Source organism: Melospiza georgiana, chromosome 1, assembly GCF_028018845.1.
Source record: "Melospiza georgiana isolate bMelGeo1 chromosome 1, bMelGeo1.pri, whole genome shotgun sequence".
Lineage (NCBI taxonomy): Eukaryota > Metazoa > Chordata > Aves > Passeriformes > Passerellidae > Melospiza > Melospiza georgiana.
Genome location: NC_080430.1, coordinates 65,302,364 through 65,326,284, shown reverse-complemented (window position 1 = coordinate 65,326,284; position 23,921 = coordinate 65,302,364). Strand labels below are relative to the sequence as shown.

At 43.8% G+C, this 23,921-nt stretch overlaps 1 protein-coding gene across 1 annotated transcript; it reads right to left on the bottom strand.

The window, feature by feature from the left end:
• Nucleotides 1-9,867: 9,867 nt before the first annotated feature.
• CD83 (CD83 molecule) lies at nucleotides 9,868-22,700 on the bottom strand. The gene is made up of 5 exons (XM_058039494.1): nucleotides 22,630-22,700; nucleotides 22,384-22,514; nucleotides 12,005-12,221; nucleotides 11,793-11,896; nucleotides 9,868-10,026 (listed from the first exon to the last, which is right to left on the bottom strand). Exons 1-5 carry the CDS (start codon nucleotides 22,670-22,672, stop codon nucleotides 9,868-9,870), a joined length of 654 nt encoding a protein of 217 aa, XP_057895477.1. The 5' UTR covers nucleotides 22,673-22,700.
• Between the last annotated feature and the right edge of the window lie 1,221 nt (nucleotides 22,701-23,921).

The window sequence follows — 23,921 nt, the reverse complement described above, 5'->3', positions numbered from 1 at the left end:
TGAAGGGACTTCAGGAAGTCTCTACTCCAACCTCCTGCTCAAAGCAAGGTAACCTGTGGGATCAGACCAAATTGCTTTATTCAGTTAGGTCTTGAAAACCTTTTAGGATGCAGACTCAACAGCCTCTGTGAAAACCTGTTTCACTGCTTGGCTGTTCTCTAAGGGAAAACAATGTTCCTCTTTGAACTACTCTTGTTCAATTTATGCTCATTCCCTTTCATCTTCCCACCATGCACCACTGTAAAAGGCCTGGCTCTTTCTTCTTGATACCTGCTTCATATTTACTGGGGTACTGCTTTTAAGGCCTCCCCTACCCCATCTCTTCTCCAGGCTGAGCAAGCCTCATTTGCTCAGCCTCTCCTCACAGGACTAGCACTGTAGCCCTGACTTAGGGGCAGTTTTGGGAGTTTGGAACTGGATGATGGAGCTCAGTGTGGCCTGAGAGGCTGAGCTGAGGAGGTGGGGATGCCTGATGTGCTGGCTGTGCTGCTGTTCACAGGGCCCCAGAAGCTGCTGCACCTCCAGACCTCTCATACCAGCCAGGCTATTTTGGCAGTGATGTGCTCAGCACATGCTCCACAACCCCACTGACCCTGCAGCCCACCCAAACACCAGAAGCTGCATGTCAGGAGAGGTGTGCTAGCTGGTGCTAATGAAGAGAAGGGGTTAATTTGTCCTGGCTTCTACATAGCCCTACACTTCCAGCTCAGTAGATGGAAGGAATGTGATTAAGTCGGTGTTGATACCAAGTCTGAGAACAGATGTGAGAATAAATTGGCAGAGCTGGAATTCACATGGGACAAAAATAGCAAAAGGGAGTGGGTGGGAACAGTCACACATTTGTGTTACAGGTGCTCGGTCTAGACCCCAACATTTACAGAGACTCCTGAATTTTTCTTCTTACTAATTCTTATTACTCCGGTTTCTCTTGTCAGCAGGGCCTTTTTCCCTTAACAGTAATGTCCAGCAGCTCAAACTTGCTGTTCTCTACCCTAAAGGACAACTTGGGCAAAAAGTTCTTTTCAGCTCCAAGCAGAAAAGTTGGAAACATTGCCAGTTCCCCTGCCTCTCATACAGGGTAACACTTGAATCAAATTGCTCCCATTTATAGATATGGAAACTAAGGCTCACAGTGCAAATATTTTTTAAAGCAAACGCATAGCAAACCCCAACCGCTAAGGTTGTTCTTATTCCCTTCACAGAAGCAACTGAAAGACACTGCAGAGAGCAAAACCTGTGTTTGTGCTGGACTTGTGCAAGCTACTTTCCCTCCATAGGATGTCTCTTCTCTCAGTTGTTGCCCCTTGCCTTCAATCTGTCCATGGGGTTGGTTTGTGGCTTTGTTAGGGTTTTGTTTTTTTTTGTCTTGTAACAGAGCAAACACTTAGAGTCAGCCCAGGCTGTCCATTGGCAGTGTAACAGATGCACTTGAAAGTCAGCTACAAGGACAATAGCATGCTTTTCCATCAAAGGGTTTGAAGACTCATCAAAGGGTGGGACATAAGATGAAGCCTTCAAAGGACACACCACTCCTTGCAGCAATCTGTCGGTCTTGCCACCGCCCATTCCCTTGGTGGATTTTTCAGGATTTGCGTCACTGCTCCAGAGAGTTAACAGCACTTCTTGCAGCCTGATGCAGAAGTAATATCAGCTGTAGCCAGTGAAAAGCAGAGAACTGCAAACACAGGTCTTGGCAGCAGAGTGCAGAGAGAACAGACTATCACCAAAAACTTTCATATTGCTTTTTCTTGTAACTTTTTAATCCCCCCAAGCAATTTGTTCCACAAAAGACTACGAATCAGTTTCACTAACATTTACTTAAAGAAGAGCCGTGGGGAAAGCACTTACAATTTACCTATCTGTGTAGCTGTAACGTAGTGTAGAAGCATTGTCTTCACATGGAGAAATGAAGAAAAATCAATAGCAATTCCCAAAAGGCAGATGTATTGGTAGAGAAGGTCACAAAATACTTGCAGGTGCTCTGTAGACTTGGAAGAAGATCCCCTCTGCACTACCTTGCTGCTCAGCTTCACATGGAAAGAGGGAAGAAAGGGAACTCATGCTCTAGGGAAAAGCTCTTTATGCTCCTCAAATTAGGTCTTATCAAGGCCAGGAGAAAGAAGGGAGGGAGGCATTTGTCATGCCCAAAGAGCTGTATTCTGTTTGTATCAATGACAGGCACATAACCAAGGATTACTTTGGTCCACGATGCTGCACACAAGCGTGCTTGTAGCTCCCACTCAGGAGAAATGGGCTGAAAGCTGTGCAGCCTTTACAGAAAATATTACTGCTGCAGTGCTGTCAAGGTCACTGTCAGCCTGGGTTATCTGCTGTGTAAGTACTAGCCTCACAAATCAGGCTTAGCTAAGGGCTGTAATTCATGCACTCAGCATTTTGTGAATTATGTCCTTTAGCTTTCCCTCATTGCTGTTTTGGATATTCATTTAGCTCCAGTGTGTGGCTTCTGTGATTTCTCTTTGGGGTAATTACCCCATGTGATGCAGTGTTTCCCTGTATATTTCTCAATCACAAGTGCACAAACTCACTCTGTATGAATAATTTTATATAACATGCTTATTATTATCTTTGAACACAGATAGTTCACTGTTAGATAAAACAGTAGAAAGATGCAGACCACGGGGGGGGGGGGGGGGGGGGGGGGGGGGGGGCGAATCAATGGAAAAGGTACAAAACCCACAAGAAATAATAACAAGAAAGTTCCTGTAATTAAGGCACCCACAGGAGAGTCAGGAAAACTCATCTCCCTCATTCTGATCTAAACTTTTGCAGGAGATTTCTGTTTTCCAGATGTCCAGCTTTTATTCATAAAAGAAAGATTATGTGTTTTCCCACCTCATGGATTTATCAACATGAACTGAATTTCTCAGTCTAAAAAGTATTGTAAGAAAATACCATCAAGAGCAGTTCAGACACACACTTATGCTATTACAGTATTTTACAAAACTGAGGACTTAGATGATAAGAAGAGTGGTAGAAAATAAAACAAATATTTTTGTCCAACAGAGCAATTACCCTGTGTAATCAAAACAGGCCTTAGATTGTGCAATACAGAAACATGTTCCCTTCAATAATGGAGTGTTAAAGTCTAAAGAATGTGCGTATGTGCTCATCTCCTCTGTGCTGGGCTAGCTGTGGCAGTACTTTTGGACCAGGTTACTTAGATCCACAGATCTATATTGCAAGGAAAGCATTCTCTTTGGAGAAACTATGCTAAAAAACATGTGTATCTCATTCTGCAAGATTGTCGGGCAATATATGATTTTTAAAAAAAATTTGTTCCTGCTAGTGCTGGAGTCATTGTAGTATATATACTTATAGTCTTCTTTCTGATTCATAACAATTCCAGTTAAGGTTAGTTTTTGTCCTGTAATGCCACAAAAGTTTCTTCATGTCCTTTACTTCCCAGATGTGCAGGCACCTTCATTGCTTTAGGAAGTTGCCTGTTTCTCTCTAGTTCTGTGATTCAGTGAAGCATCTTGGCATAAGACTTTCTCTCTGCTTTACTTCTTCTAAACAATTTAACACATTTAAGTGGCCTTGAAAATGATCACTTCTACTGCACAGCTGGGCCTACAGCAAATCCCCAGAATCAACCAGCCTGAAACTTCTAAGCCTGAAATTTGACTCACAGTGTTGATGCCTCAGGCCCAGTCTTCTGTATTGCAGACAGTTTGGCTCAGGAAAAAAATAATGGGCATCATTTTTTGCACAAAATCCCTTTCTTTTTTTCATTCTGTTCTATCTGATCTGATCCTATTTATCCTTCTGAAGAAATAATTTTAGAAGCATTTCAGCTTTTGCTGCTAACTGTCAACTTCTTTCAAGTGAATTTTCCCATCCTTCCTCTTCTCTGTGCTCCTAAAAACATGATTTAAAATTATTTTAAAAATATAAAAAGATAATGCAGAGGCATCCCAGATACTCCAGCCAGCAAGCTGGAGTCTTTATCCAGGGCCTAGCTCAAATGCCTCTTCACAAACACATGGTGTATGGGGAACAAATAAAAGAGCTAGAGATGTGCAAACATCTGCTTGGGGATGGCAACATCAGCATCACAGGGATATGGTGGGATGGCTCCTGTGACTAGGGCTTTGGAATGGAGAGTTTCAGGCTTTTTAGGAAGGACAGGCTAGAGAGACAAGATGGGAATGTGGCCCTGATGTCAGTGACCAGCTGGAGAGTCTGGAACTCTGCCTGGGAAAGGATGAGGAGCCCACTGAGAGCTGGTGGGTGAAGATTAAGGGGCACACCAGGGACAGGGGATGTTATAGTGGGAGTCTGCTACAGGCTGCCCAATCAGGAGAATGGTGTGGATGAAGCTCTCTGTAGGCAGATTGTGCCTGAACACTCTTAATCCCTGGTCCTTGTGGGGGATTTCAACCTCCTTGATGTCTGCCAGAGGGACAACATGGCAGGGCAAAAGAAATCCCAGAGGTTCCTCAAATGTGCCAAAGCAACTTCCTTACACAAATGACTGAGGAGCCAACAAGGAGAGGTGCCGTGCTGGACCTTGTGCTCAAAGAGGAGCTGGTGGGGAGTGCAGTGCTCCAAGGCACTGTAAGTGACACAGGATGGTGGAGATAAAGATCCTCAGGGCAGTGAGAAGGGCACACAGCAAAATCACTGCCCCAGACATCAGAAGGGCAGACCTTTGGCCTCTTCAAGGACCTGCTCCATACAGTCTGGAAAGCAGAGAGGCCCAAGAATGCTAGCTGAATTTCAAGGATCACTTCCTCCAGGCTCAGGATCAATGGATTCCAGCAAGAGGAAAATCAGGAAAAAATGCCAAGAGGCCTTCATGGATGGACAAGGAGATGCTGAGCAAGCTCAGAGAGGAAAACAAAGCTTTCAGGAAGGGGAATCAAGAACGGGCGATCCAGGAGGAATACAGGGAAATTGTATGGCAAGCTAGGGACAAGGCTCAGTTAGAATTGAATTTGTCCAGGGATATGAAGGATAACAGAAAGGGTTTCTATAGATATGTTGCAAGCAAAAGAAAACCAGGGATAATGTGAGCTCTCTCCAGAAGGAAACAGGAGACCTGGCTACCCTGGACAAAGAGAAAGCTGCAGTTCTCAATGACTTCTTTGCCTCATTCTTCAACAGCAAGTGTTCCAGCAACACCGCCCAAGTCAAGAAAGACAGAGAAAATGAAATGATCCTGAGCCCTTTCAGGTTTGAGGCCATCTAAGAAACTTGAATATGCACAAGTCCATGGGACTCAAAAAGAATCATCTGCAAGTCCTGGGAACTGGCAAAGTTTCAAAGCCACCATTTTTGAGAAATTGTGGCAGCCAGGTAAAGCCCTCAATCACTGGAAAAAGAGAGATATAACCCCCATTTTAAAAAAAGGTGTCAGAGTTTGACACTGGCCCAACACCAGGCACCCACAAGAGTTACTCACTCACCCTCCCCTGTTACAGATAGGCAGCAGAGAGGGGAAAATGTTAACAAATGCTTCATGAGTGAGATAAGGACTGGGAGAAACACTTCAAGGGCAAAACTGACTCAACTTACATTGCAAAGTGAATTTTATTACTAACAGGATCAGAGAAGGATAATGAGAAGTAAAATAAGCCTGTAAAATAAAACACCATTTTCCCCTCAGCCTGTCCCTCCTTCCCACCAACAGTGCAGGGAAAAGGGGCATGGTGGGGGGGCTTTGGTCAGTTCATCACCAAGATTTTCTTCCACTGCTCTGGAAGAAGAGTCCTTCCCCTGTGAGACTGTGGGGTCTCTCCCACAGGAGACAGCTCTCCATGAACTTTCCCAGTGTGGGTCCGCTCTCATGAGCAGCAGCCCAACCGCACCTGCTGCAAACGTGAGTCCCTCCCAAAGGCAGACAGCCCTCCCAAAACTGCTGCAACGTGGGCCTCTCTTTCCATGGGATGCAGTCCTCCAAGGACAGGCTGCTCCCTGGAAGCAGGGATTCCTTCTCTCCACTGGGTCTCCCACTGGACCACAGCCTCCTCCAGGCATCCACCTGCTCTGGCATGGGCACCTCCCCACGGGCTGTGGGTGGATCTCTGCATCCCCTGTGGATCCCCATGGGCTGCAGGGGCACAGCTGCTTCACCATGGTCTCACCATGGCCTGCAGAGCAGTCTCAGCTCTGAACCTGGAGCAGCTCCTGCCCTCCTTCTCCACTGACCTTGGTGTCTCCATGTTGTTTCCCTCACATAGTCTCATCTCCTCCTCTTCTCTGACTAGAAGCAAAACTCATGACTTTGTTTTGATTTCTTTCTTAAATATGTCATCACAGAGGCATTATCATCATTTCTAATTGGCTCAGCCTTGGCCAGCAGCATGTCTGTCTTCAGAGCCATCAAGGATTGGCTCTGCTGGACATGGTGGAAGCTTCCAGCAGTTTCCCACAGGAGCCCTCTTTGTGGCCCCCCTGCTACCAAAAACCAGGCTGTGCAAAATCCATACAAAAAGGAAAGCAGAAGACCCGGGGAACTACAGACCAGTCAGTGTTACCTCTGTGCCAGGCAAGATCATGGAGCAGATTCTCCTGGAAAATATGTGAAGGCACATGGAAAACAAAGAGGTGATTGATAACAGCCAACATGGCTTTACAAAGGAGAAATTGTGCCTGACAAATTTGGTGACCTTCTGTGGCAGGGCTACAGTGTTGGTGGACAGGGGCAGAGCAACTAACATTGTCCGCCTCAGCTTAGGCAAAGCATTTGACACTGTCCCACACAACATCCTCATCTCCAAACTGGAGAGGCATGGATTTGATGGATGGACACTCAGCAGATCAAAAACTGTCTGGATGGCCACACACAAAGAGTTGTGGCCAGCTGTTCATTGTCCAGTGACAAGTGGCGTCCCTCAGGGGTCAGTACTGGGCTGATGAGGTTCACCATCTTTGTTGGTGACATGGCCAGTGGAATAGAGCGTGGACCATCAGAAAGTTTGCTGACAACACCAAGCAGTGTGGTGTGTTAGACATGCTGGAGGGAAGTGATGCCATCCAGAGGGACACAGACAGGCTTGAGAGGTGAGGCTGTGCAAACCTCATGAAGTGCAGCAAAGCAAAGTGCAAGGCCCTGTACCTGGATCGTGGCAATCTCAGACACACCCCCAGGATGGGCAGAGAATTGAAAGCAGCCCTCAAGAGAAGTTAAGTATCACTTGAGGGTGATACTTAACAAAAAACTCACATGAGTGCAGTGTGTGCTCATAGCCCAGAAACCCAATGGAATCCGGGTCTGGATCCAAAGGAGATGGGCCAGCAGGGTGAGGGAGGGGATTCTGCCCCTCTGCTCTGCTCTGGTGAGACCCCACCTGGATCCACCTGGAGTGCTGGATCCAGCTATGGGGTCCCCCCATAGGACCTGGACATGGAAGGACATGGAACCACTGAACTAAGTCCAGAGGAGATCCACAAAGTTGACAAGAGGACTGGAGCTCATCTCCTACAAAGACAGGCTAAGAAAATTAGGACTGTTCAGCCTGGAGAAGAGAAGGCTTTGTGGACACCTCATAGCAACTCTCCATTATCTGAGGGGAGCCTTCAGGGAAGCCAAATAGGGACTCTTTATCAGGAGTTATAGGACAGGACTAATGGGTACAAATTGAAGGAGGGGAAATTTAGGCTAGAGATTAGGAAGAAATATTTTGAGGGTGGTGAGACCCTGGAACAGGTTGCCCAGGGAGGCTGTGGATGCCCCATCCTGGCAGTGTTCAAAGCCAGGCACCATAAGGCCTTGGGCAACCTGGTGTAGTGGGAGGTGCCTGTGCCCATGGCAGGGCGGCTGGGACTAGATGATCTTTAAGATCCATTCCAACCTCTTAGCATTCTATGACAATAAACCCCAGCAAACTGTGACTGTCGGGGATTAAGCCCTTCTGACCAAATGGAGAAACACATACACCTTCATTTCATCTTTTTTGCCCCCCTAAACATACAGATCACCCAGGATGGTGGGCCATGTTTAAAAGTAACTGTGAGCAGACTGAAACACTTTTGTGTTTTCCACAATAACTTGCCTTTGGTAGCTAACAGGTGTTTTATAATGTACTTTGGACAGAAAGTAAAATTTTGATGAAAATTAAATGGTGCTACATCCTCACAAGTGCATAAAATTATCCATTGCTTAATCAGTTATACACACATACATGCTTTTTTTCCTGCAGAAGAGGCTGAATCACATCTCTACTTTATTTGATGTAATTATGCTAGTTGTAAAATAAAATGCAATTGATATGGAGTTTTCCGGGGTTTATTTGCCAAATGTAGCACACAAAACCAAATGGTAGGTTATCTCTGAATTTTTATTTCAAGTATCTTGCACACATTTAAATGTAAAAATTGCAGAAAAAAAAAAAAAAAGGCAATGTGGAATTACTTTACTATGTTTTAGGCAATTTGCGTATCCCTTGTAACTATAAGTCATTCTGGTCAGGAGCCTCTTGGACTCCAGCAATGCAGACATCTACCCTGCTCCCAGAGCCAGTGCTGAGTGATGTACAGCTTTCTTCCCATCAACACTTCAAAATTAGTCAAAGGATTACAGAAAGATCTTTTTGTCTACCTGGACAGTCTGGAATTCCAAACTGCATTAAAAATTCTAATTTTGCTGGTCAGTTCTTGACGTATTTTTTTTAAGACTGTGCTCCTCAGGGTGTGCAAGTTGTGATGCTTGGGCTCAATTCTGACATTATGGCATGAACCACAGTCACTTTAGATCCTCTTCCTTCACCTTCCGCACTAGCAATCCAATAGAGGAAGGTTCCTTGGATTCAGAGCCTAGGATCACTTGCAGTTTGGCCCAAAAGAACAAATCTTCTCTCCTCTTCATGGTGTGCCCAAGTTCAGCTTTTCTCATGCCCTTTTTTCACATACATACACTGCCAACACCAAAAGCTCATATGTCCCATCTTCCATTCCTGTATCTCATAGCTAACTTAGTACATCCCAAAGACATGGTTGGTTGACTTCTTCCAAGTCATGGCTTTGGTCCTCACTCGTGTAACTTGACTGACATAAATGTTGCTTGTGTTTGGCTCCATGTTCTGTAAACCACATAATAAATCATCTTTACATGTCCTTAATATCACAGTCTTCTTCATTCTTATTTGAGATTAACAGTCTCATTAAATCTTCTTATAGATTAATCTGAAAAATACATCCCTATTTTTCCTGCTGAAATAAAAAGTCCATTCAGTCCAGAAAGATTTCGAGAAAATCTTCCTTTTCAGTCTGTCTGTCACTCTAAGATTTAAGAGTGAATGTTGCTTTGATCCTTCCAGTGCAAGGGCATGAAGTTACCTCTTCAGCCTACTTGAACATCACATGATGCATTACATCTCATTTGCAGCAAAAGAACTCCATCCGGGATCATGCTCAGATCAGAGACAGGCCTGCACATGTTTCTTTTCTTACCACAGCACCTGCTGTGTTTGCTTCAGAAAGGTGGGAGATATCAGTCCAGTGAAGAGCTTCATCCGCTGGCTTTGCACAGCCATGGCCTCCCTACAACTCAGTCTTCATGTTAGAAGCATATTCTTGCTCAGAAAAGGAGGGCTTCACAGCAGAGTGAAATAAAGTTGATGCAAACCTCATAACAGCATTGTAACATGTTGTGTAGCTGTAAAGGTATTTTTTAGCTGACTAACTCTCAAAAGTTACCGTAGTGCATAAGTGATTGTCGAAGGCTTGTCCAGCACAAGCAGATCACTGACAAGGTACCTGTACTTTCAGGCTGTTGTGAAGAGACCATATTATCATCATATAATCTCTGAAGAGACCATTAATATTATAATTTATTTCCTCTCCATACCACTCAGCCATCCAGCTTGTGTTTACTGATGAGTCCACAGTGCCATCAACTTCAACTTAGACAGAACTTGAAGTAAACTCATTTTTGCAAGTGCTGTCGCTGTTTAAATGCTGGAAAGTTGTTATTTCACGTACATTGATGAGGGTAAGCATGTGCTTCATATCTGGTCTGGTTTTTTGGTAATTGGGAGACATACTCTCTTTTCTTAGACATGTCTAAAAGAGAAAACACAAAGGAAAGCTTAAAATTGAGAATTCCTATGAAAGGCAATTAGAAAAAAAACTTTTGAAGATTTTCCTTTTTCTCTTTGCTAACCCTAGCTGATTACACCTTTCCCATTTGTTTGTCACTGGAAGCACCCAGTACCAATAAAAGCTGCTGTTTCTTGCTAAATCAATTAACTTTATAGGACAAAAGCCTCAGTCAAAAAAGAAACTTTATATTTGATTCACATTTTCATCTCAACAGGCCTTGCATCAAGCTATTGCAAGTGTGCTTCCACCTGCCTTCAATGCAAGCCAGTGCCTGAAATATTTTCATCAAATTGTCAAAGTAAAGCCCCAGTCCTGCCAACCAGTTCTAAAGTGAATGCTGCTGTTGAGTTTGGTGGAGATAAGGCACAATCTTCACTAAAGAAGAGGACAAGGCAGGCTGTAAGAACTTAACAAGCATTTTAAATAATGAACCTCACTTGTGAGATCAGGTCAATATTAAATTTTGATGAAAGCTAGGTTGATATCTGAGACGGGGCCTCACCCAAAAGTAAGATACACGTAATTCCACCAGAGCGAGAGTTATCTTCACTACACAGCCCTGCTTTTTATAACTGCACCACCAAAACTGGGACTGGTTATTTTTTGTAAGGGGAGGAGAGATTTCTGTAGAGATCTGAAATTCTTTCAGGACACTGAGAAGAACATGAGGCATCTGTCTCTTCTGAGTGATATCCTTGCTTTCATGCTTCCATCCTAACAAATTCCTACAAGATTTATCTCATCAAACTTTCGTCTGAATGGCACAAATTACTGACAGAATTGTCAATCTAAAAAAGAGACAGGCATAAATTTAATTGCTCCCTGAAGATACATGGAAAGCTACATTTAGCACAGCTAATTAGATACACTCTGATCAACAGTTATGATTCATCTGCTGAGGAGCAAAACAAGGAGGCAAGTCTGAAACAGGCAGCAAAAGTTAAATCTGACCTCCCAAAATTCTGGGGCTGGTTCTGGTTTTGTTTTTATTACAAATGCAGCCTGTGATGCACTGTACTGGTGCCCAAGATTCCTGCTACCTCTGAGCCAGGTGACTTCACTGCCACTGCACCCAAAGCATAATTTTTCTTCTGTGGAGTGAGCTTCCCAAGTACCTTCTCTCCCTTCCTTTCCCAGAACTACCATCCAGCAGCAAAGGTATGGATAAACTCCCCAATTAGATTTTTCTCCATGTATTTTAAAGTGTCTGTTCAACAAGAAAGACATGACTTCACAAAAATGCTCATCTGAAATGGGGTTGACACCAATTTACCAGTGTGGAAACTGAGGCAAAAAGCAATTTGGATTTGGCAAAAAGGATTTGGACATGTCCATCATGCCACCATACAAAGTAATTCCACAGGTGGGGAAGGGCTTGTAGGGGTCTGTGCCTCCATCTTGGACAAATGCTGTTCCCAGGTACTAAACCAGAAAACCTATTGCCATGCCCTTAAACTGATAAGTAGTTTACACAGAGTAACTGGAAGCAGAAATAAGCAGTGAGAGTGAGGGAAAATAACTGATAGTTTGAGTTTAAACCGAGTTAGATCAGAGTGCAGTTTGCTCTCTTTGGAACTCCATCCTTGTGTAGCTGAGTTTAATAATAAATTAAGTACAGACACCAACTTCAGACCAGCTGTTCCTTGCTCATCTTTCTAGCAAAGAAAATGAGTGGGGGTATTTTGGTTGGTATTGTTGCTTTGCTTATGAGAAAGATAATTACTTACACAAGTAAAGAAGATGAGCAGCAAATAAAAAATCCCAAGGCAAGTCAGCATGAAGAGCTCGCTTTTGTATTTTTTTAGTTTGTCCTCTTCTATTCCAGGGCAACCTAAAATGTAAAGCAATATGGGTTATATTGATCTGGTGTTTGTAAAATATTTTAAAACTGTTACCTTCTTGCCATGGAGCATGGGACAGTCAAAGCTGTGCACTGTACCTGTTACTTTTAACGTGACTGTGCTGCTCAGATTGCGTTCTCCGTTCTGCTCCCCCAGAGTGCACTTGTACGTCCCGCTGCTTCGGCCGGTCGCATTTCTGATCCTCAGTGAAAAGGAGGTGCCATTGGAGAGCTCCAAGGACCCCCCAGCTTCTTGTGGAAAATGAGATTCCATATCAAGGACTTCCCATGCTATTCCTTCGCTGTCTCCAGCCATCTGGAAAACACAAATATATTTCTCTTCTTGAGCAACACTGTCATCCTCAGTTTTAGGGTAAAGAAAATTTTAAAGACGGCTTATGGCTGAAAATGCAGAGCCTGAGGAGAGGCAGGAGGAAGCACAACCACAAATCCATTTAATATGTTCATGCTTGCAATCCAACAGTATATGGGGTTTTGCTTAAATGGACTCTATCTATAAATAGGAATTATGGAACTATTCTGTAATAACTTCTTAAGCTGCCTCACCTGTGTGGAAACCCAGGGCACCGGGAATATTTCTCTGTCTGCTCTGGAGTGCACTGACTTTGACCCTTATTCATGGAGAAACTTTCCTAGACTTCAAGATTAACTAGAACCCACAAAAGTGTGAAATAGATTATAGAGAGTAGTGTAGGTGTGTCACTTGGTGAGAAATGTAGGTTTTGGGGTTTTTAGTATGTGGAGGATGGAAGCAAGATGGAAGGCACAGGGTGTTCTCCTGGGTTTCTTCTTCATGCTTCTTCCTTCCTCTTCGTGGGTTTGGGTGGCATTTTGTAATTGGACAGAAAAGTCTGCATTGCATGCTTTCAGGGTTCAGTTATTGGGTTAAAAGGGAAAATAATCTAGGTGTCAATTCTTAATTGGATAATTTAGTTTTAAAAGACCTTGTAACAAGAGACTGTTAGCCATTTTGTGCCTTGCTAATGAAAAGCTGCCAAACTCACAGTAATGAGACTGTTTTACTGATAAGAAATAATAAACACTTGAGTCCAAACGTGAATTACTGTCTCAAGTGCCTTCAATCCAGACCCAGAAAAACCAGCGGCTGGTACCCCCTCACACCTGGACAGCAACATGACAGAAGGCAGAGCCTGCTCTCAGTGGGCCCATGCAGAGGCCCCAGGGGAGTTCAGACCGAGGGACACAGTCCATGGGGGTGGAGCAGAGGCAGCAAAGGCAGCCCTACCCTGGTGCTTAGAGGTGGCCCTGGGGACCAGAGGTGCCCAGACGAGCACGGCAGCAGGCAGGAAGGCTCCACTGCTGCCAGCACACCTTCTGCCATGCCGTGGTGACAATTAAACCTGCTGACCCAGCAAGTGTGCCACTGCACGAGGGCTCTGCCAAGCACTGGCATCCTCCCAGTGGCTCCGCAGCCCAGAGCTCCCTGTGGGAATGCAGCCGTGGAAACTGCACTTTCCTGTGCCAGTTTTTATGTAGCTGACCCCTGAAACCATGCTGCCTCTCTGGAGGAATGGAGTTTTCCCCCAACCCCGCTTCCCTCCCTTCCTCTCGTGACTGGAACCAAGGAACAAAAAATTGCTTTGACTCCTTCAGATTCAGTTGTATGAAGGTCACAAGCAGGTTCTGGTGCACTTGGGGAGCATTTGTGTGTTGAATTTCTTAATTGTAACCAGAAGAGCTACATTCCTTGGCGTTGCTGAGAGGCTGCTGGAGGAATGAAGTGTATTCCCAGAACAGTTCATACTGCAGGGCGATAGGATGCACTGAAAATGACAATTGGCTGGGAACCACAAAGAAGAGAGAAATCACTAAGTTGATTTGAAAGGTGGAAGAAGGGTTTGAATTAGCCTGTGTCCATTCTTATTCATCCAAGTTGCTCCCTGGGATTCGAGGCAGCATGCCCTCCATAAAGGCTTCCCAAGTAATGAATTCAATCTTTCTGTGGACCAGCAGAGCCAGAGCCAGCTCATGAGTCCAAGGCTCAGCATTTCAGCCAAATGTATAACTAATGTAAGCCAAGGCTTTTTATTATTATTATTTTATTTTAATAGACACATTTTTGGGTCATATGTTGGTGCTTACTTTCTATCAGCATAGCTACTGCATTGGGGTATAACAGTTACACTGTAAGCTATTAAAATTAACACAACTTTCTCATACTGAGGCTAGGAGTATCTGGTTTCCCTTTCATGTGTTTGCAGGAGGAAAGCACACTCGGGAGTCTGGAGAGAAGTAAGGGTCTGATACTCCCTTCAACATTGCTATTTTTGTAGCCTAAAGTGGTGCAAAACAAGCTGCAAATTGGGGAACTTTTCAGGAACTGAGGAATGAGACTAAAGCACAAAATTTCCTTAATTGTAAAGATTCTTTCTCAGAAAGGTTTTGGGGTTTTCAGTGCATCAACTGAAACACAGAGCAGTAATTTCCTGGGGCTTTCCACACTTTACCCAGAAAGAGGGAAGAATCTTCCTCTTAATCCCCTAGTAAATTTACCCCAGCTTCTCTTTCTTACTACACTCCTCCCTAAGCAGCGACAAGACAAGCAGTATGTATGGTGGTTTTCAGGCCCCAGGTACTTCACTGTGCTACAGGGATTTAGGTATTTTCAGGCCTTGCACATTGTCAGAGATGTGGCCAGAGAATTCCAATACCCAGGCTGGGCTCAGCTCGGGTTACAACTAGGTCAATAGCAGCTAAGTGGATATAGTTGACCTCCCTCAGATCTAATTTTTGCCACTCTCCCTTCCCTTACCACCCCCTTCCTCAGTGAAATGTAAAACTGCCCACAGGGCAATAAAAGGAACCAGCCTGACTACCCTTTGCATTGCCCTAAATTGCAGATAGGAGGTCTGAGCTATTCACAAAAAATTAGATTTGTTTAGGGATTTTTGGTTTTGTTTCTTCCTTTCATTTACTGGCAGCATAAATAACTGGTGTCCTGGGCGGTAAATGGTGGTGTGATTCTTGTGGCTGAGATCTGGGAATGAGAAAACACTTTGATCTTTCTGTATGCAATTGCAATCAGCACTGCTCCTAAAAGGGAGGACTCAATTAAGTCCATGCCTGACCGTGCACTTATTCCAAGTGAGATTTTGGGTAAATGATTGAACTTTCCTATTTCATGGGAACAGTGAGGGCTAGGATTGATTATTGCCTCCAAAGCTTTTTAAGGTGCTTGGCTGCAGCTGCAAACACAATGATGGCGACACTGCAGACAGGACTGTCAGAATTTTGCCTTAGACATGCTCTGTGTAAGGCAAAGTGGTGTCATGAAACTGCACTAACAACATGTTTTTCCCCAAAACAAGAAGAAAAAGTTACTTTGTGGCCTAATCTGGCTCCCTCACTTGCTGTGAAACCACTGGTGACCCACATGGGGGTTGTGATCCTTGAGTTTGGGGAGGAGGAGGAGGAAGGGGTCATGTGTGGGTTTAATTCAGGGTTTGCACGCCTTTCTTCCTCCATTAAATCTCCTCTTTACTGAAGGGCGAGGGCAGGCAAGGCAGTCTGCAGGCGTGCTGAGTGCCCAGCAGCATCCCAACATTTTTTAGGCTGCAGAGACATCTGGTGGCATTTTTCCAGCCTGTGCAGGCAGTGCATCTGCCCCTACTCAGAGGTCACAGCAACCTTTTCTCTGATGCCTGAACCAAGCCTTTTTCCACAGCAATCTTATCTCCTGTTATCTTATAGAAAAAAAACAAAACAAAACGCCCTCTCCCTTTTTAAATTCTCTACATAGCAAGTAAACATCTGAGCAAATTTGCAGAGTGCATCCTCGTATCCCAGCTGTATAAAAGGAAGTCCATGAGATGTTCAGTAAGGTCATTGTTCTGACTCTTGCTCTATTCAAGATAACCTCTTTCCCACCCCAAACCTAATTAAAATTACAAAAATGCCACTTTGCTTGCCACCTCCTGTGAATTACTTGGCAGACTCTCTCACTGGACACATCATTTTGCAGCTCAAGCTTCTATGATAAACCAACTCTAATTCATGCCAAGTGTCCTCCAGGTGATACCACAGTCCAAGGTAAATGCTGGGGGTTTTACCTAATTAATTCCACACAAGCTTAGCAGGATCAAAGCAAGCACTGCCAGAGACAGCAATCCACTTGTGTAGAGACCATCCTCTCCTTTAATCAGTGAAAAAAAATCTTTTCTTCTCACGTTTCATTTGTGTTTCATGTCCCTTACACCTCACTGCTGAACAAAATGCATCATACCAGCTTCCCCTGCTCCCCATCTCCAAATGGAGGAGAAAAGGAGCATATTCCTGCTCCCATGTTTGCTGCTAATGGATTTACCAAAATTCAAAAGGCAAATGATGACTTGTGTGGGGACAGGTAGAAAATTCTACTAAATCTATTTTCACAAAAATGGCCTTGTTGGCATGCAGTCTGCTGGGGGTTAATTCCCCCAGAATTTTGCTGGGGGACTTTATGGCAAAATAATTCTGCCTATCTGCATAAAATTAGGCATTAAGAAAATTTTAAAAAAGAAGAAATGTGAGTTTATATTTAATGTACTGTCCTTCAGCAATGTCTGTGGCAGACTCAAAGATCACCTGGCAGAATATCTTCAGCAGAGCCTGAAGTGAGGTGGTCCTTAGCCTCTGTTCAGTCCCTGCTGAGACACATCCTGGAGTGCTGGGCTCAGTGCTGGGCCCCCAGGGCAAGACAGATCCGAGGGAATCCAGTGAAGGGGCACAAAGATGGATAATATCTTGGAGAACCTGACACGAGCAAAAGGTGGAAGAGATGGTTCAGCCTGGAAGAGACCAGGCTCAGGATCATCTTATCAGTATTGATTCAACCTGATTAACAGGGGGCTAGAGAAACTGAAGGCAGACTCTTCTCAGTGGCCTTCAGAGGCAAGAAAAGACGTAATGGGCACGGGCTGAAATTCAGGAAATTCCACTTAAGCAAAAGAAAACCCCTTTTTACTGTAGGGGTGGTTGAACACTGGAATGGGCTGCCCAGAGAGGGTGTGGAATTTCCAGCCTTTGAGATATTCAAGACTAAACTGGACAAAGCCTTGAGGAGCTCTAGTTGTCAGGTTTTAGTGAGTTTAATTGAAAATTATTCTACTTCTCAAAATCCTAGAAACATGTGTTCTAAAGAGGTTGTGATTTGTCCATAGATACTCTCTAGTCAATTGACTGACTCCTATTAAGTTTCTCCTAGCCTGGAGCTTTTTGGTAAGAACAGTGGATATTAAAATGGGATATGTTTGATTGAAAATACAACTGAGCTGATATATTTCTGTTCTCTGACTGTATGAATTATGGAAAATAGGTAGAATAATTAGGACCCCAAAATTCAAGTGCCCTTCAGCAAATGTTTCTTTTTCAGAGAACTAAAAACAAGGTGATGGAATGAGGAGGAGCATTTTGCTCAGTTCTAGCTGGCTAGGTTTTAGCTATTGTTTTGAAAACTGCTTCAGCATTACATGGCAATACCCTAAAAATGGCAATTCACCCCTGCTGTAGTGCTTGCACCCAACTAATCAATTAATATTTAATTTTATCATGAACACGTGCAGGCGAGCAGTTCTCACATTAACTCATGTTCTCTGCTCTCATTAAATAACTTTTCTCATCAAACTTTTCCCACACTAAAGTGGTACACTGTCTTCCAGGTAAATCAAAGTGCCAATATAAACTGCTTTTCCAATAAAAGAAAATTTTTATTTCAGCAAAAATTTTTGAGTTCCAAAACTGATGTCAGTTTAAAGGTGGAACATATTAACATCCGATTATTTTCTGGTGAGGGTGAGATAATTGCAAAAATGGTTTTGTTTAAAATCATACCAGGCAAAATGGCCAAGTTGAAATTTCTGACTGCTATAGAGAGCTAAAAATCTACATTAGGCCAGAAGGAATTTATTTTCTGAAGCAAAATATATAGAATTCTGGCAATGCCCAATAGCCAACATATAATGAAACACAACTGAGCTGAAACTACTTAATAGGTGTATTTTTCAGCACAAAAAAAATGCTTCCACATTTGATTAGTGCTAGTGGAGCATCCATATGGTTCCTATACAGTGTCATGTAGAGATACCAAAGTTAAATTTGAAAATAACAGACATAAAAATTGTGGGCACATGTGAGTGAACTTTGAGTGTGCTGTAAAAAGGCGTGGGGGAACAGAGGGGAGATGAGGAAAGAAAATCCAAAACCCAACACCAAAACAACAGTGAAGGAACTATGTGTGACACATGAGCCAGCTGGAAAAGCCCTTTGACTCACTCACACAGACTAAACACTAAACTATTGTTTAGTTGATTTGGCCGTAGTTTGATTTTCTTTTTTTTAGCTAAGGGCATCCAGCCTTAGCTCATGTCAGACAAAAGAATTGTTTTGGTCATGAAATCATTTCCACTGGTCCCTTCCTGTCTAAATCATTGATGTGAAGAAGCTACTTGGGGATGAATAGATGTCTGAGAAGCATTGGACTGCATTTCTTTGCGTAGGTTAGAAATTCGGCTGAAGTAATTTAGCAAATATTTACCTAAGCTAATATATCACAGCTATGCACTTTTAGCAAAAGTAGTTTCCTTTGAAGGAAGGTGCAGTCAATATGATATGGCTAAACTGTTTATTCTTATTTTGTAATATGAGTTCCCCCTCTTATTCTGCCATGATATTATATTTTTTAAGGAAGTGCTATAAAGTTAACAGATTTCTCTCCACTGAAGCACAAATTTCTTTTCTTATCCTCAAGATTTATTTTAGATTAGGATTCTTCTGGCTATCACATGAAGAAAATAGTGTAATAACTACTGGGACTTCATTTGTGTGTGTTTAAACTTGATTTTCAAACTGGATATAAAGTGATAATTATGAGGGTCTATGAAGTGGTTCTCATTTTCAATGCACTTCACAAAGAGAAACTATTCAGCGATCAATAGCCCTACGAGGCAGAAAGGTAAGTAAAGTTTTATTACTCAGATTCTTGTCCAGTAGGTGGGCTGTAGAGATTCAAATTGTCTATTTCCATAGACAATTCCCAGTGCTTAGGCAAAAAAGACCTAGTTTTCAGTTCTCAGCTGGCAAACTTCCACGCTGCTCAGATATGGGTTTATGGCATGGAGGCTACCCAGCACTCCTAAAAACATACCACACTTTAAGACTGTCATAATTACAAATTCTTTTCCATGGCCTCATATTGAATGGAAGGAGAGCTGCACCAGGCTGGAAGAGGACTTGGTGCTCTACATTCTCCCCAGTGTGTTCAGCCAGCTTACTTCATATAGTTTTAAGTAAAAATCATTTTGTCTGAGCTGACTGACTGTGGTCCTGATTCTGCACAGATCTACTTACACAGGTGACTTCCTGCATGAGGATAATTAGCTCCAATAATCTTTGATGCACAGCAGGTCAAACACATCCATGCCTTTTTTTTTGCAGTATGAGACATTAGCAAAAGCAAAGGAATTGAATGCAAACCTTTTTTTACACCCAGTTGGATTTTGACACCAGAATATTAACTCCATTATAAAATTACTTCTCTACACAGCAAATACTTTTAAATTATAACCTTTTTTTTTAGCAGATTGTAACAAACTGGCCCTTCTTTGGTCTGAGCACACAGAGGTGCCTGTGGGAGGGAGTGGTTTGCTCACATAACATTCACCCTGTGCAAACAGCTGCACAAGCAGCACCATAACATTGCCACCATCATTTTTTAAAGCAGCAGAAGCAAAGGTTAATTGCTTGCATTTACTTCACAGTTCAAAGTGACCTCATACAAAAGATTTCACCTAACAGCTGCTTGAACTTTACAGCCTGAAATTTCATACAATTTGTTGGAATTACCTTTTAATTAGTCCTTTGGGGTTATATGTGGTGTTTATTGATTAATCCTTCAGTAGTTGTTTTTAAATAACAGAGTAATTACCTGTGTTGGGTAGCCCAGCCACACTCCACCATTCCCTCACCCTCCTTTGCAGCGTTGAGTGGGGACAGCAGCACGGAGCCAAAGTGTAGAGAGGGGAGGAGAAAGATCTCCAAGCTGCTGCTGATTTAGCCAGCCCCATAAGCAGAGGTGTTGCTTGTTCAGCACAACACACTGAGCCTAGATTGCTTTTCCCCATGGAGAGTCAGGCTTTTTGGATTTGGAGCTCTGCTTTTCCTAATATGGCTGCAACTGTGGCTTGGGCTGGCGTCACCTCCTGCCTGTCCCCACTTCCCATCTCTCTCGTGGGACAAGCAGACAGAGGACTGCCATCCACACATGGCTGGTGCCATCAGCCCCTGAGGACTGTGCCAAGAGCTGACAATAGCCAGACTTTTGCTACTTTTTGTGTCAGCAGAGAAAATAAGTGCGAAGTTCTGTCATGCTGGACACTGGAAAACCAGTCTTTTCCTGAGCCAAGCAGCTGAAGCAGGAAGAGCAAGGAGACCATGGAGGGAGTGAGGGATATAGGGACAGGGCAGGGGACATGCAGTGGTAGTCTAGACTGTGACAGCATGACTGCTGCAAGGGGAAGCAGCACCAGAGAGGGCCCCCACAAAAGGCATCATCAAATACCATCCTCCTGTGTATGTGCAGTCATTTTGTGTCCAGGTGGAACTGCAAAGAGCTACGAGGCAACACAGAATTGGGTTTATAGGCTTTCCTTGTACTTCTTCATCAGGGAATGGCTTTTGGCTTCTGTTTACTGCTTGGCCCTCCCAGGTCCCACTGAACTTGGAGAAGCACATGCTTCTGGAGTATCCCCACACTTCAGCCTGTTTTTGTTTTTGTTAACTTCCAACACTGCTATGGGGGAGACTATTCTGGGGTCCAGTCAGCCTCTCTGTTTATTCCTCCCTACCCCCTATCACTTCTCAACTCCTCCAGGTCCACCAGATGGCATGGTTTGCCTTCCATGGCTCTCTGCCCTTCCCAGACACTGGGAGAAAGGGAGCCTTCAATAATTAGCACATATCTGGATGGAAAATATAGATCCTTATCGAGTTTTTGAGGCAGAAAACAAAAAATTAATAAGTTGACTCATATTCCAAATCCCATAGTAAAATTCAACCGAAAGCATTATTCCCTCCTCTCTGTTTACCACCTGTGCTTTGTTCAACAGTTTGGAAGAAGATGCTGCACTTGGTGGGTTGGCAGTCAGATGTTCACAACAGCTCCTGTGAGGTGCAGTTGCCATCTGGTCTGTAGGCAGATGCTCACTGTTGTACCAGCAATGAAAGTCAGGTGCATTGCAAGTTTCAACCTCAGAAGCTGTATCTAATGGCAAACACTGTTTGTTGGTTACTGTAGGAAATGAGTTTAAAACTGAATCTGACCGAACTGCTGAGAAGCCAAGGCTGTGGCTTCAGGTTCCGGCAGAGATAAATTAACGGTTTTCAACACCCATAAATAAGGTTTTCTCCTCTTCCCTTCCATTGCTCTACCATCACATGCGAAAGTAATTCAACTCTGTAACCCACAAAATGTTTATTCACAGTTTGATTTTCCACTATTATAACAATCAACAGAGAGCTGACTTAACAGGCAACAAGAGGTAACAACACTCCCAGCCATACACTCCTGCTGCTTAGCATGGAACCACCACGAGTGGCCCATGATAAGCAGCAGGAGTGTATGGCTGGGAGGGGGGAATGGAGGAGAACAAAACCTTCCCTTTTTTCCCCATTAATTTGGCTCACACCATAAGCTGAAGCTCTGCACTGAGGTGCAAATTTACGGTGCTGTACAGTCAACAGCCGCCTCCTCCACCACTGGGCAATTCTACCTCTCTTAGAAATTGGTAATGTTGAGTGGGACTTTTCTACCCATTAGCTGATTGATTCCTGTAACCCCTCCTGTACACAGCAGGGCTCTCCTGCTCTGGAGACAGAAACTCTGAATCAGAGCAGTCAAGATGCAATTTTTACTTCATGACTGCAAAGAGATAACTCAGAATTTCTAGCTCTCCATCTGCCTTCTGCTCACACTCTGCCCTTATGCCCACCCCACTAGTCAAATCTTCCTAAAGAATAGCGAGTACTTTTTCAGTTCTTCTATTTCAAAGAAAAAATCCTCTCCTGTTTTCAGGGGATTAAACAAGAGCAACATCACTGATGTTGAGAGGCTTAAATGCCATTTTTTTGCTTTGAAAAAAATCCTGGAAGACTCCTCTTTGGAGTAGTATTTGGCAGGTTGTACATGGGGCATCACCTGAATTTTGATCCACAGAAGCCAGCAATAATTAGATAGAAAAGCAGGCCGAGAGCAATTCAGGGAATCATGCTCAAATAGCCCATTTCCAGTGACACAGAAAAGGCCTGTTCCCCATGGTCAGCTCAAAGATTTGCAGTGCTGCCTTCTCTCTGCTGCACTAATGGGAGGATTCGTCTGCAGAAAACAACTCATTTTGTACAAGACAAGCCAGTATCAGGTAGGAAAGCAAAGCAGACTGCTCAAGTAACTTAGACATTTTTCTTACTTTATACCAAGACGCTGTCTGGTAGGAGATTGAGGAGTCCTGAAGAGCTTTACAGGGCAGCACCACGTCCTCAGCACACCTCACAGCAACATCTGGGATCATCACAGAAGTCCCACGGATCAAGCACCAAACTGCAAAGCACAGGTACACATCACCTTTAAAAGAGATTGCTTACACAATCCTTCCCCAAAAATATCCCTTCAAAACAAAGATGAAAGAAGGAAAATTGCAGGGCTGCCCACTTACCATTGCACAGGATGATGAGCAGAGCACAGACGCCCAAAGACATGGCTTTTGTGCTTCAGATGACAGAGCAGCAACAGCGTGCCTCTCTGCAGGATGGGCTGTGAGAGCAGAGTGAAGCTGGGGCTGCTTCTAGAGTGATATTTCTGGAGGCAGACTGGGGAATCCCCCAGACTTATCTTGAGGATTTCGTCATAGGGAAAATCCCTGCATGTATGAGCCAAGGCTCCTCCCCCTAAATCTGTGAGGTCACTCCCATTTCTGCAAGCACTTGCAGTGGTAGGAACTCATCTCCCTTTTTTCACTTTTTCTCCCCCTCTGTACTGATCTGAACAGAGTTAGGTCTGACCGAGGGGCGCTGTGGGTTGGTGTGAAGGCCATCAAAACCAGCACTCAGTGAATCTCTCTTGAGTGACAAAATGTCAGGGGAAAGGGCTTGCCAGCTCAAAATCCCCTCTCAGCCTTCTCTCTGCAGCTCTAACAGCACCGGTTAGAATTGTTTGCAAAGGTTGGCCTCATGATGTGACATTTCTGAAACCACATTTAAGACCTCAGGTCACAGCACCACGGGAACACTTCAACTTGGGGCAAAACAGGAATTATCAGCATGGCTGAGCCAAACAAACTGCGTTTCAGTAGAGTTACACATTTAACTCTGCAGGTAGGCACACATGAGGTAGAACATTATCTCTTCTCGGCATATTTTGTCATTTTCAAGACAAAAAAAAGGCATCTGGAGTGACATAACTTTACAAATTATATGCTGGAAAATTTCATCTTGGAAAAAGTCAAGGCAGCTCCCAGAAGAGGAACCATTTGGACATCCCCTCTAGATATCTGGAGGGGGAGGGGAAATCCTTTCCCTGTGATCTGTGAGAGCTGTTTACCCCTTGAGAATTCTTGAGGAAGTCCAAGGTCGATTACAGAAGCATTTACAAATCCTGAAACCGAAAGTTGCTGATGTTATTTTTGGAAAACGCTTGTGGCTGCTGTCTTTAGGCTACTGAGATCATGATGGAGAGAAGCTATTTAGGAGAAGGGGGGTTAAGATTTGATGGGTGGAGAATGGATGGTCAGCCCCTTTTGAAAACCAGGGTTCTGGAAGCCACTCCAGTCTGGGCATCCTAAATCCAAATCACCTCTAGAAAACTTTGTGAGGAGAAGTCAGTTTGACAAGTCCTCACCATGCTAAAGTCCTACTCAGAGTCCTAATCAGATGAGTAAATGCTGTGGGTGGGAAACACTTTTGGAAACTCCACTCTGGTTCTGTGAAGAAAGTCAAACAGCAATTTCAT